The sequence below is a fragment of the Triturus cristatus genome, chromosome 1_2, assembly GCF_964204655.1.
Source record: "Triturus cristatus chromosome 1_2, aTriCri1.1, whole genome shotgun sequence".
In the NCBI taxonomy this organism is placed as follows: domain Eukaryota; kingdom Metazoa; phylum Chordata; class Amphibia; order Caudata; family Salamandridae; genus Triturus; species Triturus cristatus.
Window position 1 is genome coordinate 1,050,883,759 of NC_140580.1, and position 14,408 is coordinate 1,050,898,166.

General features: G+C 46.0%; 1 protein-coding gene across 7 annotated transcripts in view; it reads right to left on the reverse strand.

Moving 5' to 3' along the window:
* Positions 1–14,408, reverse strand: part of STRBP (spermatid perinuclear RNA binding protein) — a 605,440-nt gene that overhangs the window by 141,335 nt on the left and 449,697 nt on the right. For all 7 annotated transcript variants that reach the window (XM_085612449.1, XM_085612470.1, XM_085612476.1 and 4 more), the window contains one exon: positions 14,163–14,297. In XM_085612449.1, coding sequence (XP_085468575.1) covers positions 14,163–14,297 — 135 coding nt within the window. The remainder of the gene's footprint in view (positions 1–14,162; positions 14,298–14,408) is intronic.

Genomic DNA, 14,408 nt, shown 5'->3' on the forward strand with positions numbered 1-14,408 from the left:
GTCAGTAAAGCCAACCATAAGAGTGCAATCAGTGGCTATCATGCAGAAAAAAAGTTGCTAAATCAGTATATTTTTCCACAACATCTGGGCAATCTGCAAATTTTACTAAGGAGATTTTTCAGATTCTTAAGGAGATTATGCAACCAAAATCCTCCTGTAATGGTTTGGAAGCCTCAGTTGAGCGTAGTAATAACCTGGCTATTTTCTTTCATGAAAAGATTCCGGACATCTATTCTTCCTTTTCCGATGGACCTACTATTCAGGAACCTCCAGGAAGTAGATTTCCCTCAGGTCAGTCTGAAGGAACGCTCTCGGCTTTCCTGGATCTTACTGTGAGCCAGCGCTCAGATCTGCTAAAGTTAGTAAAATCTGGCTCACCCCGTGACCATGCTCTCCTCCATATCTTGCGACAAGTGTCTGACAGTATTGCTCACACCCTGGATGGACCTACTGAATCTCTTGTTCACCAGTGGGCAGGTTCCCTCACAATGGAAATATCTGGTGGTTAAGCCCCTTCTAAAAAAGCCAGGCTTAGTTTCTGACTGCCTTAGCAACTATAGGCCTATCTCTCAGTTACCAGGTCTCTCAAAGCTCCTTGGGAAGCACGCCAATAAACATTTCTCTCTTTGCCTTCCTTGAGTCCAACGACATTCTTCATCCCACAGAAATTAGGTTTAGACCACAGCACTGAAACAGCTTTGCTGGTTGTGGTCCAGCTTAAATCTTTGTTGGACAAAGGAAGGTCAGCAGCCATCATCCTTGTGTGGCCTTTGATACGGTTGATGATGCCACACTTATCCATAGGATGGCTCAAGTGGGTGTCGTCAGCCGTACCCTGAATTGGCTCTCTTTCTTTTTGAAGGACAGAACCTTCCAGATGCTCGACCACTCAAAGTACTCTAAGAACCTTCCCTTGAGCTGTGGGGTGCCGCAAGGGTTCTCCCTTAGCGCCACTCATTTTAATCTTTACCTATACCCCTAGCTGAGATTGTTTGTTCTTTGGGTTGTCTTAGGTTTCCTATGTCGATGACACTCAGCTGGTGATTTCCATCTCCCCCGATTCCAGCTCCAGGTACCTCAGCCTGGAAGCAAGATGGATGGCCAATTGTAAACTGAAGTTTAAAGAGGACAAGACTGAGGTCATGATACTGGGCACCAACTTTAACAAAAAGACACCATCCCCTTTGCCAGATTGTCTGGTGAGACGTCCCAGCCCTAAAGAGGTGATAGAGCCTTGGAGTGTTGCTAGATTCTAGCCTCACTATGGAGCACTAAGCAAAAAAACTTGTGGCCACTTGCTTTGTTGTTCTGAGATTCCTCCGAAAGATGTTAAAACTTCTTCCTTTCTTAGCTAGAAGATTAATTGTCCAGGGTCTCATCTTGTCCTGCCTCAATTATAGCAATATTCTTTTTCTTGGTTCACCTCACTATGTGATAAAGAGGCTACAGACCACGCAGAATGCTGCTGCTCTGTGCCTCATGAATGTCCCCAGACTTCAATCTGCAAAAATGGCCTTGAAGGACATCCATTGGTGCCCAGTTGAGCAGAGGGTCCAATTTAAGTACCTCTGCGCTCTGCACAGGCAACTCCACAAGAAAAGTCCTGTCTTACTGAGACCGCTTCCCACTTCCTACATCCGAAAGAGCTCTCAGATCTTTCTCAACAAACTTATCGCAGGACCCCAACTTTAGCAGATCTCGCTGGGGTTCCTTTCATTTTTCTATAAGGACCCCAAGACTTAGGAACACACTTTGAGCCTGCTTTCTAATGAGCTCTCATTTGGTTAGGCCTTGGAAAAGTATCTTTAGGGTAATTAGTCCTGTCTAAGAACTAACTAATATTCTGCTTGCTCTAGCTGCTGATGTTGCCATACTTTTCGAGCAATGACTGATTGTAAGGGGTCTCTTTGCTATACTGTGGCAGAAAGCGGTTGTCACCAACATCCAAATGGAAATTGCCCACTGTGATAGAGGGAACTCTTTACGTGGACTGGAGAATGAAACCAGCAATTGGTCTAACTTTCTGAAATGTTTCATCCTTTCAAGGTAGAACTAGACATCTTTGTACATCGAGTGAATGTAGTGCTCTTCTGCTGTATCCAAGGGTTTTGGAAGAACATGGACTACAATAGGGTAGTTAAGATGAAAGAGTTTGGGAGAAAATCGAAGATCAGTTTGGGAAATGACCTTGTCATTTGTTAATTGTAGGTCATGATTGTTAAATCCTGGATCTCACTGACTTTTCTAGCAGAAGTGATTACTAATAGTGAGGCATTCCATGAGAGATATTGGATATGAGCTATGTGAATCGTTTCAAACTGGATACTCATTAACAGGGACAGATAGGACTATGCAGTGCTCCAATTTCATTGGTGAAGTTCTTGAAGAAGGGAATGCTCAGAAGGGAAATTTTAAGAACTCTTTGGGACCATCAGGACAGCTGACCTGGAGACAGACGTATCTAAAATATGGCGGCAAGGTGGACTTTGAGGTGTGCCTCGGGCTTGTACAAGCCAACACAGGCAGCCAAATCAACAGTTGATGTATTTTAATTTACAGGGGAAGCATACCTTCCAATGAGCACCATACTCAAAACCATTTCCATTTGGATGTACAAGTTTTATTAGTAAATAGTTTCTCAGCCTGTGCAAGGATGTTTTCACAGTGTACCAAAATTGCTACTCTGGAATTCATTGAATTCAAAAGCCATTTCAATAATTTCAGAGATTCTGGGCTGTGATGCAGAAATTGTCCTCAGCATCCGGACAGTAGGTCTGGCCATGATCCTAAAGGGATACGTGGTTGTTCCACTAGATGTAAAAGGTTAAGTGAACCAGTATTGCTTTGACCAGGTGATGACTATCAGAACTTAGAACACGCTCTTTTCCCTGCTTTGATCAGAAAGACAGCTGGAACCCTATAAACCCCTGATGGCAACTGAAACTTAATTTATTGGTAACCAACTGATGACCCTAGAGAAAAGGGGTTGAGAACAAACATAATATAAGCTAATAAACTTTCACTAAAATTAAAAAAATCAAACAGGTGCACGTTTGTGGCTGTGGAAAACAAAAGCAGAGGTCACTGATCATGTTATTGGCTAACTAATCCTAATCTTGTATTACTTTAACTGTCTTACATACGATCTTGCACTTTTGCCTAGACGTGGAAAGATTTATTTATTTTTTTTAACATTCTTTATTTCCTTTTGCATATAGCATCATTATCACTGGATCATCATTACATTAATACATTTACCCGCATCACTTGGTTCCTTATGTCACATTACTTTGACATGTAATACATTTCTGTATGCCTGATATCTCAAGTATATTAATTCTGGATTCGGATCCTACATACATTCACAAAAAGAAACCCCCGCCAACTTTCCCCCGCACTGCTGTTTCCCAGGGTATCATGATGAGTTCATCTGAACTCCACTACCACCATGTGTCGTGTAGTTCAATAGAGTTTGGGCATTTCCTCCCAATCCTGCTTCTTCCTGGGTTCTTTTACCTCTATAGGCCACCTTCCTACAGAGCCTGTTCTATTCTCCCTTCCTGTTCCTGCCTCATGGGACTCCCCTGCCTGAAGGGCCCTATATGGGTGATTGATTCAGATTTTCGGCCATTGCTCCTAGTTTCTTCCACCAGTACCTCCCATGCCTGAGCTCTCTTAACCGTGCCTAAGCCCCTTCTCGCGTTTCTGAGCAGGATTCTGCCCTCCCAGCTTGCCCATTTCTCCAGCTCTTACTTCCATCTATATATGCTGGGGCCATTCGGCTCCTTCCATTTACTAGTTATTTCACGCTCCACCAATATGAAGGCAAGGTCCTGAAATATATCCGTAACTTTAGTCTTAGCTGTGTGGGGAAACAGATTAAGTAGGACATGTTCTGGCGTGCATGGTACTATCCGCTCCGTTATTCGCGCCATCTTCCTTGTCACTTCTTGTCAGTAATTTGTTAAGAGACTGACAGCTCCACATCATGTGTATAAACTTTGCTCCCCTTACTCTGAATCGCAGGCATTCTGCATCTTCCCTGTGGAAGAACCGGTTGATTCTTTCCTGGGTGATGTATGCCCTATGTAACGCGTAGAAGCTAATCTGGCTAAAGCGTGCATTACGAGAAACGTTGTCAGTCCTTTGTAGTATGTTTTACCAGTCCTTGTCCTCTAGTGGTCTGCCCAAATCTTCCACCCACCTGTTCCTTAATGCCTCCAGTGGTTGTGTAGAGTCTCGTATGATGGCCCTATATAAACATGTGACTGCCTTTATGGTACCCCCCGCCAGGCCTATGTATTCGCAGTTGGCATGACTCGGCGGTTCGGTCGTCCCGCCCCCGCGCCTGCGCACTGCCCCTGTGACAGCCTTAAACAGCCGGAAGTGACCCAGTGGGATATCCCAATCTGTACTGAATTCTTCAAAATTGAGTAGCTCCCCGTCTCTGTATTGGTCTCCAATTTTCGTGACCCTTGCTTGTTCCCACTCCTCTATCCTCCTCCACTGTCCCCCATTGCGGAAGTGCCCTGAAAAGTGTTAGTGAAAATTCTGGTGAATATGGGCATTTTGTCTTGGACTTTTGTAGACACCTACCCCAGCAATGCCAAATCACCCTGTGTTCGTTGGTGTGGACGTGCTGCGTCTTCATGGTTCCCAACAAGGTTCCAAAGACGTCTGCCCTTTCCGGGGTGAAGGGAAGCATCCCTCTGTCCGGTGCTAGACTTCCGACACCCATTGCATAAACCTTTGCAGTTGCCCTGCTAAGTAATATGTCTACATCTCTGGTGCTGCTACTCCCCCTTCCAGCTGTGCCCTTTTTAATGTGGTTAGAGCCACCCTCCTTCTACTCGCCCCCCATACAAAGGCTGAGATGCATGAGTCCAGCTCTCGAAACCACGCTCCTGGTATCCACACCGGAAGCGCGGTAAAGAAATATAATAGCCTGGGGAGAGCCATTATTTTTAGCAAGGAGATCCTTCCCACCACCGACAGAGGGAGACCCCTCCCCTCCCCCCAAAAAAAGCCATGTTGCCCTTTAGTGATCGTACTGCTCCATCCACATTCCCCTCCTGAACGTCCAGCATGGAATGGAAGATCTTCACTCCCAGATACCAAAAGCACCAGGGTTCCCACTGCAGCTCTCCCAGTCCCTCAGGTGGTGGTGTGCCTGCCATTATTGGGAATAACCGAGATTTCTGCCAATTAACATGGAGCCCTGATAGTGCGCCAAACTCCTCCATCATGTTCCTAGCTCCTCTCAGCTCTCCCTCTATGTCTATATCTGGTGTACAGCGCTATGTGATGGGTTTGTCCTCCCAATTGCAGGCCCCTGTACCCTCCACCAGTCCATGCCCTGCATGCCAGCAGCTCAACAGCAAGAGCTGACAAAGGGGAGGGGACACCACTGGCGCGTGCCCCTCTCTACTCGCTACTGTGTCAATATTGTACGACCCGTGCAGACCCTGGCCACCGGGTCAGCATATTGCAACCTTACCCACCTTATGAACTCTTGTCCGATCCCCATTTTTGCTACGACGGCGTATAAAAACTCCCACTCCAGGCTATCTAACGCCTTCTCTATGTCTATTGCGAAAATTGCGCCATTCCTTTCCTCTTCTTTACCCAGTTCTAGTATGGCAAGAAGGCACCTTATATTCAGAGTTGTGTTTATACTCGGTATAAACCAAGCCTGATCCTGGTGGACCAGAGAAGTCATGTGTGGGAGCAACCTTGTCGCCAGCAATTTATTAAGAATTTTAAAATCGAGGTTTAGCATCGACAGGGGTCTGTATGCTGTGAACTCAAGAGGGTATTTATCTGGCTTGAGCAGTGGAATTACTACTGCTTTCCGGGTGGTCTGTGGTAATATTCCTCCCTCCCCAGCCTCTGCGTATACCTCCACCAATCTAGGGGCTAATTCCTGAAGGACCAGGTGTTTCTACAAGAAATCAGTGGCCATATCAATTCAGGCGGCAAGTAGGGATGTGCTGCTGCTGGGTTCCCCATTGTAGCCTTGACAGTATCTGGTTGTGATCTGAGACAGTTCGTGTCAGGTATTCCGTTCCCTGAAGCAATGCATGTATGTCGGGTGAGCATAAAAACGTATCCAATCTTACATGCAGGTCATGGACATATGAGAGGTGGGAGTATTCTTTTTCCAGAGGGAGAGGGGGTATCCACGTGTCTATTAACCGCCATCGGGCCTGCCACTGCCTAAAAGCCCTGGCTATTCTATGGACTAGGGAGTCTCAGAGAGGTGGATGAGACTGATCTAGTTCCAGGTCTGCAATGCAGTTAAATTCACCCCCGATGACAATTGAGCCTGTCATGTAGGGAGCAGGACTCCAAACATCTGCTCCAGAAAGTTACTCTGGTCAATTCTCGGTCCATATATATTAATTAATGTAATGTCCTGCCCATCTAGTCTCCCTGAAACTATCACATAGGGGGCCCTCTGGGTCTACCTTGTGTCCTATGTGCTTGAAGAAGACCCCCGCCCGTATCCAGATTAGTACCCCCCTCACAAACGCCCATGTCTAGTATGCCTACTCTTTCCATTTCCGGTGCAGTGCAGTACCCTCAGAGGCGACGATGCGAGTCTCCTGCAGGACTGCTATGTGAATCCCATGCCTGTTCAAGTGGGAGAATATTTTATATCGCTTGTGCATGGAGTGCATACCCCTGACATTCCAGGATAATAGGTTATATGCCGTCTTTTTTGTCATCACTATTTGTCTCTTTCCCTCCTCCCTTAATCCGCCTCCCATGGAACAGGCCTCCAATGACTTTCTCAGAATGATGCATCCTTTGCTGCCATATCTCATGCCCCTTTTTGGTTGACAGGAGTGCCCCCAACATATAACATTAGTAACACCCCAACTCCCCCTCCCCAGGACAAGTGAGAATCTCTCCCCCATCCAAACTACGCACTCGTGTGCAATTACAATAATTGTCCAAAGTTCGGGTAGTGACGAGGCTGGTGTTCACCTGGAGGAGAACTGCACCCACCTACCCCCCCAGGTCCCCCACACCCATCAGGCCTTGGTCCTAGGCACCCTTCCCCTCATGCTAGCCCGTATCCAGGTTGCTATGACCCACCCCTGAATTAGTTCCCTGCCTGTACTTGTGTGTTCTAATGGCCTTCAAATGATGTCAGCCACCATTCTAGGGGTCATCTCAGGAAGAGTCTGGCTGGTCTCCCCCATTGTGCTAGTGCTGGTGTCAGATTCTCTTGGGTCCTCCCCAGACAGTGAGGAGGCGCCCCGTGTCCCTTGAGTGCCCAGGGAAGCTGTTGCCGCTACCGCTCTCTCTGTCTCAACCTGTTTCCGCTGCTGTGGGTAAACTCTTGGGTTTTCCTCCGTTCCCTGCAAACCGTGTGATCTCGCTCCGGCTTCTCTTGTCTCTCCGCTCTTCTATCCTGCAGTGTTTGCTCATCAATCCAGTCCCATGCGTCCTGTGGGGTATTGAAGAATTTGGTTCCCTCCGTCGAGACAATCCTAAGTTTGGCCGGAAACACCATATAGTAATGTATTCCCATCTGTCTTAGTTTCCGTTTCACTGTGGTGTATGACGCTCTCTGCTTCTGCACCTCTCAGGAGAAGTCTGGGAAAATTCAAACGGTGCTGTTGTTTATTTTAAGGTGGCCTTTAATCCGAGCCTGGCTCAACACATTATCCCTATCCTTAAAAAATAGTAACCATGCCACTACTGGCCTCGGCGTGTCTTGTCTGTGAGCGAGTACACCATTGCCCCTCAGCCTCTGGCGCCGCAGTCTAGGCCTCGCCCAGGGGGTTCCCGCCTCTCCACCAGTATCAAACAAGGCTGGGGTTTCCATTTTCACTATTCGTCTCCCCTCCAATACTTCTTCAGCCGCACTCGGTCGCTCACATGCAGCACTTCAGGCTCACCTCATCACTTCTCAGCGCTCTCACCGGTCTCATGTCTCTCCTACCAGGGCCTTTCTCAAATTGCTTTCTTTCACTTTATTTAAGCAACTCAGAGCCGGTAGCACGCGTCTCCTGTCACGCTTGGATTCGCCTTTACCTCTGTTTTGCGCAGCTGGGTGACTCAGGCCTTGTGCCCCCGTTCTCCTAGGGCTGGCAATACTGATAACTCACTGCTCTCAGATGTGTCTCCGCCTCTGGTGCTTCTTCGGCCGCGTTTTGACTATAACTTTATTTACACTCTTCTTGCACAATTGAATACCGTTCCTTTAAGACGCTTCAATTAGCAACGTTGATATAACGTTTACGTGAACTCTTGTCACGCACTCACTGCCCCTGCATCGCGGTTAGACTGCTGACGGCATCTCGGTAAGATTTGGATATGTTGCATTAACTCCCGCTTCAGTAATTGCACCATTAATTCGCTACTGAATATCTTGCACGACCCGGGTGACTCCGTATAGCTTTTAGGGACTTTAATGACAGTTAGTTTTTGATTGTGCACACCAAACGCTCACGCCTGAATAATACACTGCGTGGTTACATCGCTGAGCAATTCTCATTGATGTACGTTGCTCTGCCGGTAACTGGAATAATTCTTCTACATCTATACGGTTGACACAGCAGCCGTTGTTTTGATGATATTGGTCACAGCGTATAACCAGCACTTTAACAATTAAAACCAGCTGAACTATTGTTTATGTAGTCACTCGGCGTAGCGATCTTTCACATTATTAATTTCTTCTTACATACAGCTCTTAAGTGCAATGTTGGGGACTGCATGATTAACAGTCTCCTGTTTTCATTTCATTTTGTAGAGCCTTGTTTAGTGACCCCTGATGAAGGGACCTGGACTGGCCGTTCGGATGGACAGTTCCTATTGGAGAAGGTTCAAGACTTATATGCATATAGCTGGATCCAAACTGAGGTGGCATGATGGGCAAAAGAAGAAGAATAGATTGGGATGCTACCCCAAGAAATTGAGACTGGTTCGACCTATTGCAAGCATTCCTCCAATTACGTTTTGTGTCTGATGTACCACCCTAAGTGGCAAAGGTATGACCAGGCATGGGTCCCGAACTCACGGTCACTGAAACCAAGCTACATCTGACTGACAAGCCCCAATCTGTACAAAACTAGTCTTTGGTTGCTTGTGAATGAAGACCAATTACGAACTTGGTGACACTCAAGCTGTCCTGTTTATCCAGGGAACAGGCCTCAGTCACAATCACCATTGCTTGACCTAACAAAGCAGAGGACAAAAAGACAGTGCATCATGGGTAGTATCAGTCCTGACGAATGCCCCTGACCCTTTGGGCATCTAAAGAACAGAAACATGTCACCCTACATGACAGAGACACAAATGAAAGTGTACTAGTAACCCATAATCCTAGTTTTAAATGTTGTGTTAGTGACATTAAATAACAAGCAATGGCATAGCCAATAGGACTCGCTTTTGGGACCTTATAAGTATTTAGTTATGCAGCACAATATCCTTAGTGCAACAACATCATGGCTAAACACTTATAAGGTCCCAAAGGTGAGATCTATTGGCTATGCCAATGCTTGTTGTTTATTACAGTGAGAGTGGCTATGGAAGTGGTGAGGTTTAGTACATGTTTCCTCTGAAGTCAGGCACTGACACTTGGGCATCGAGTTGGTAGTTAGATTGGTAGCACAAACTAGGTGGAATGAGACGAAATGAGTCTCGTAGGGAGCCTCTGTCATCATCACTAGTGCTACTCTTGGGTGCAACATGAGGGGAAGTCAGCTGCTTTGAAAAGAGCTACCTCTTGTCCCCGAGCCTTGATAACCTGCTGTCTCAGCAGATTCTGACAATGACAGACTTTAAGAGAAAACGGACCTATAAGTACTCCAATACTGTTGATAAAAGAGGACTCCTGCCATTGGGAGATTTTTGTGGCAAGAGGGGCTGATGTTAGAGGACTGAGATTATGAATAAGGCTCCCAGTTTCTATTTTTACAGATAAATACTGACAGAAAACAATGTGTTTCCTGTCTGCATTTATTTAAAAGCGGAAAAATACTGAACAGCGTGGTTCTTGTGAGAGAATCTCCATGCTGTGTTTTATGAACTACAAGCAAAAGATGAGCAGATTGACAGCATGGGGAGTTAAAAAAAATAGGATGAGATTTTCTTAAATACCAGCATATGTTAATTTATATATGTAGTATAACGCTAATATATAGCTTTGGGTGTAGTGTTTTGTTATATGGGGCTGCTTAATTTGCTAAAATGCGACAGGCATCCACATTTGAGTGCACATCTAAGAGATAAATGTGGTACTATACCATCTTGCGACTCCTCCATTTATTCTCAAAACACAAAATAAATATTGATAAATACCAATAAGATGGTCCAAAAATAAATATGGATAAACAGACGGAAATGTAAAAAAAAAATACTATAAAACCAGGAGCCCTAATTATGATTCTATCAAGTCTGCAGTGAAATGTGTTCTGCTAGGAAGAGTTAGTGGGCAGCATCTGCATCATGTGTTTAGCCGCCCTGGAAAGGGCATAGTGTGGTGGGGGGAAAAACTGCCTTTACGGGTTATTCACATAACCCCTAGAAACACATTAATATGGTTCCAGCCTTCTTTAAACCGAGTCCATGTGGGAAGGCACTAACAAACCAACCCAACGTTCTTCCTGGACATACCAACTGCAGATGTGCTCTAGAAAATAACCAGTTGAATCTACGATTCTCCACAGGGTAAAGGGTCCAGGGAAAGTGTAATATATCCAGGTTCACTCGAATTATGTGGCAGGAGAGGGATAAATTAGGCAGCAGGGTTGACTAAATTATGAATGATGGCAAGAAAAGACAAATTATGTGGCTTAATGCGGCACATATTTTAATAATACTACCTGAATATTTTATAATTTTTATTAAACTTGATAACATTCTGTGGGCAATGGTTTGCACCTCATTCTTACCAGTTTAACATCCAAATATAGCAATAAGCATCAGAAAGGTGACCAGTCTAGCTTTGCAAAGGGCCCTCCTCTGTGCGGCAACATTTGTTGGCACATTTTTAGTGACTTTTGAACCGTTTGAGCTAGAAACACATTTATTTAAGGATAAAATCTGCAGATTATGCAGCAGATGATGGATTATGTGGGAGATGCGGCAAATCTATAATTAAGAGAAAATCGCTGCACAGTTGCCTAATTCCAGTCGCCCTGAATATACATGAGGATGATAATTCCCCAAAAAATCCCACATTTTTGGTTACCACTGGTAAGGCCTTTTACATCGTTGAGGAGCAGTAAGTGCCCTTCGGACATAAAGGGCAAAGAGCAAGAACCATACAGAGCCTGCCTCTGGTGGCAGGGCCTCTGCCACGGTTCTCCACGTGGAAAGAGGAGCACAGGGCTGTCTGATGAAGATGCTGTGACATGTTCTCCCCCTGAGAAGTGAATTTTGTTTTTCAGCCTAAGGAGAGTACAGAGGTTGGTACTGTGACATCTGCAACTCCTTACTTAGGTGCCTGCTGGTTGCTCACGCAGGACATACTGAATCACCGCAAGACAATATCTAGGGACCGTTAAAACGTCTGTTCATACGTGCTGCCCTGGAAAGTACCAGACATTGTAAGTATAGGCAAGGTGTCTGGGAGATAGAAGCATGGTTTCGCGTGCAAAATGACTCTGGCAGGGAAAATGTGCTGCAATGTTCCTTAATGTGCCACTAAACAAACACAGGGAGCCGGTGCAACATAAAACTAGGTGTAGTGCATCACGCAGCCCCCACCCCCATCCACCGGTGCCTGCTCTGTCAGCGGTAGGTACCGATGTGAAGCCCCCTCATGCTTGGCGGTTTGATATGATTGCGACAGGTGCGCGCGCCCGCACGTACATCGCGCACAGCTGCGTCAAGTAAACCATGTAGCACAAATAGGAGAAAACATTCCGTCAGGGAATTCCAGGGCCACGGCCTTCTGACCTGCCTGGTGGCACCCGTGTAACACTCCTTAGAGGTCTGCCCTAAACAAGCAGCTCCTTTCCCTGGCCGCCAGTTGTCACGCGGCCGGTTGTTTCCGAGGGGTGCACCTCTCGCCCCAAAGGCGCAACGCGTCTCATTTTCCCTGACAGGTCGCGGGTTTACTGTTATAGCGCTAGAAAGAATGCGCAGTTTGGAAGTTGGCCGTTCTGTAATCTGCTAACCTTGCAGTTCGTTCTGGTGACCTCAGCAAACAAGCGGCCGTGCAAGTGATCGCGATCAAAGCGGGCGCGAAAGTGAAAGTAATCGTGGTAAAGCGCGGCGAAAAAAAAAAAAAAGCTTGATGAGTGCCCATCCTGCAACTTTGTTTTTGTAAACAAATTTTATTTGTCAAATACACATGTCGCGAAGCTCTGTAGCCCAGAGACTTCCATCGTATCAAGAAACAACATATCAGCTCTGACAAGTTTCTCATAAAGTACCTAATAACAATTACAGAAGAGACGTGCAAAACAAGAACCGCCCCCTCGATTAAAAAACAGTGAACACTCCCTCCCCCACCCCCCCCCCCCCCACCCATCGCACGGCCAAACCAATCCATACAGCAAGTCTGTGTGCGTCTATGAGTCTGTCCTTACTACAAATCATGGCCATATAGCCCGGTAGCACCCAATAGATACGTGTTGCACGTCCCCAAAACGCATGTAAAAGAGCGCCGGACACCCAGGCAATCATCCCTCCGAAATGGGTTCCAATTCCAATCCCCTGTAATCCGCCCACCGCTTCCAAATTTTAAAGTGTTTTCGCGGGCAGCCCCGCGCTACATAAATGGGTGCCTCTAGTCCCATACAGAAATCCAGCCCAGCCTTCCAAGCCGATATTGAGGGGGCAGCCGCCGCCTTCCAGGCCCTTGCTATATCCCGTTTGGCAAGGGTAAAACCCAGAAGCATCAGATGGCGCTTATAAATATTGCCCCCTATATCGTCTATCACATGTAGGAGTACCAGTTTAGGGGACCGAGGAAGATCCCACCCCAGAACCTCTGAAAGACATGTCAGTACGCCCCGCCAGAACCTAGCCAGTGCAGTGCAGTCCCATACAGTGTGGAGCAACGTCCCTTCATCACACATGCAGCGAAGACAAATCGGGGATGCCACCAAGCCGGCCCTATGCAAACGAACCCTAGTGAAATACACTCTGTGGAGGTATTTGAACTGAATGAGTCGGAGACTCGCAGCGATAGCCGCCCCACGCGGAGAGGCCAGGGCCTCCGTCCAGTCCTCCTCCTCCAGGGGGCCTACATCTTCTTCCCACGCCCCTCGGAGACGCTGCAGTGACGGATCCTGCAACTTTTACTGCTGGTGAGTAGTGGAGTCATATGCTCAAGCATTCCACTCACAGTGTGTGAGTGGTTTGCAGCCTTTTTTAAATGAACAAAATACAGGGAGAAGGGTGCAGAAAAAATATAGTGTCTAAAGTCAATTTCTATTTGATAACATTCATTCAAACTGAATGGCAGGATCGCAGACTTTTGTCTGAATTTCTTTGAGATACTAAAAAAAACCTCCCAAAAACTGATAATTATTTATACATTTAAATTTTAATCTCACACATCTGGTGCATTTTTGCCCAAAATCTTACTTTAGTCAAAGGAGATGGACTCCCACTTCAACTTAGCTAGTAGATGGCCAGATTTAATAAGGAAACTAGCGATTCCTATTGCATCTCATGGCACTACCTGGACGGTCGGTGCCCCGGTAGAAGCAGAAGATGGGCTCATTCCCCTCTTGGTGTACCAGAAGTGGATGAGTCAAAATCCAGTCACACTTCCTGTCACCTCAAATACTGGAATGGCTGCTCAGTCGCTGATCCATAACAAATAACACTGGCAACAAAGCCAATGGCTGAAGGGGCAGACCATTCCTGAACTCCAAGTGTGTTGTTTGGTGGCCTGATCTAACATGTGAATGAAACACCATATAAGCAGAGGCTGAAATGGCCTACTCCTGAAAGTCTGCAAGCCATTTAAAATATTATTATTCACTTATGTGATTACAAGAGGATGGAAGGCAGTTAAAGACCACTGTTGTGATGACAGGGGTAAATACAATTTGTCACAAGGATTACTTGGTATCACTGAGTCCAATAGAACCCAGACATATGGCCCAACAAGTACTCTAAAGACAGACGTGTCTTCAAACAAGAACTCAAAGTTATATTCCTCACATTAATTCAAAATTGCCACTCACCTCCATTATGAACCGTTTATCATGGCTTCCACCTGTTTCTGATATAAGTTCATACTTGAGACCTCTTCTTTTTTCATTAAGCTCCATCACTGGGTTTTTCCCACTTGCTGTTAGAATTGGACCCTGAGTTCTCACCTAAGCAAACAGAACACATTATTTGCATTAGGGCCAAATGAATTACTACAATAAGAAATAAAAATAGTTGTCATGGTTTCAGGATCAACCTTTCTGCATTTGTCTAAATTT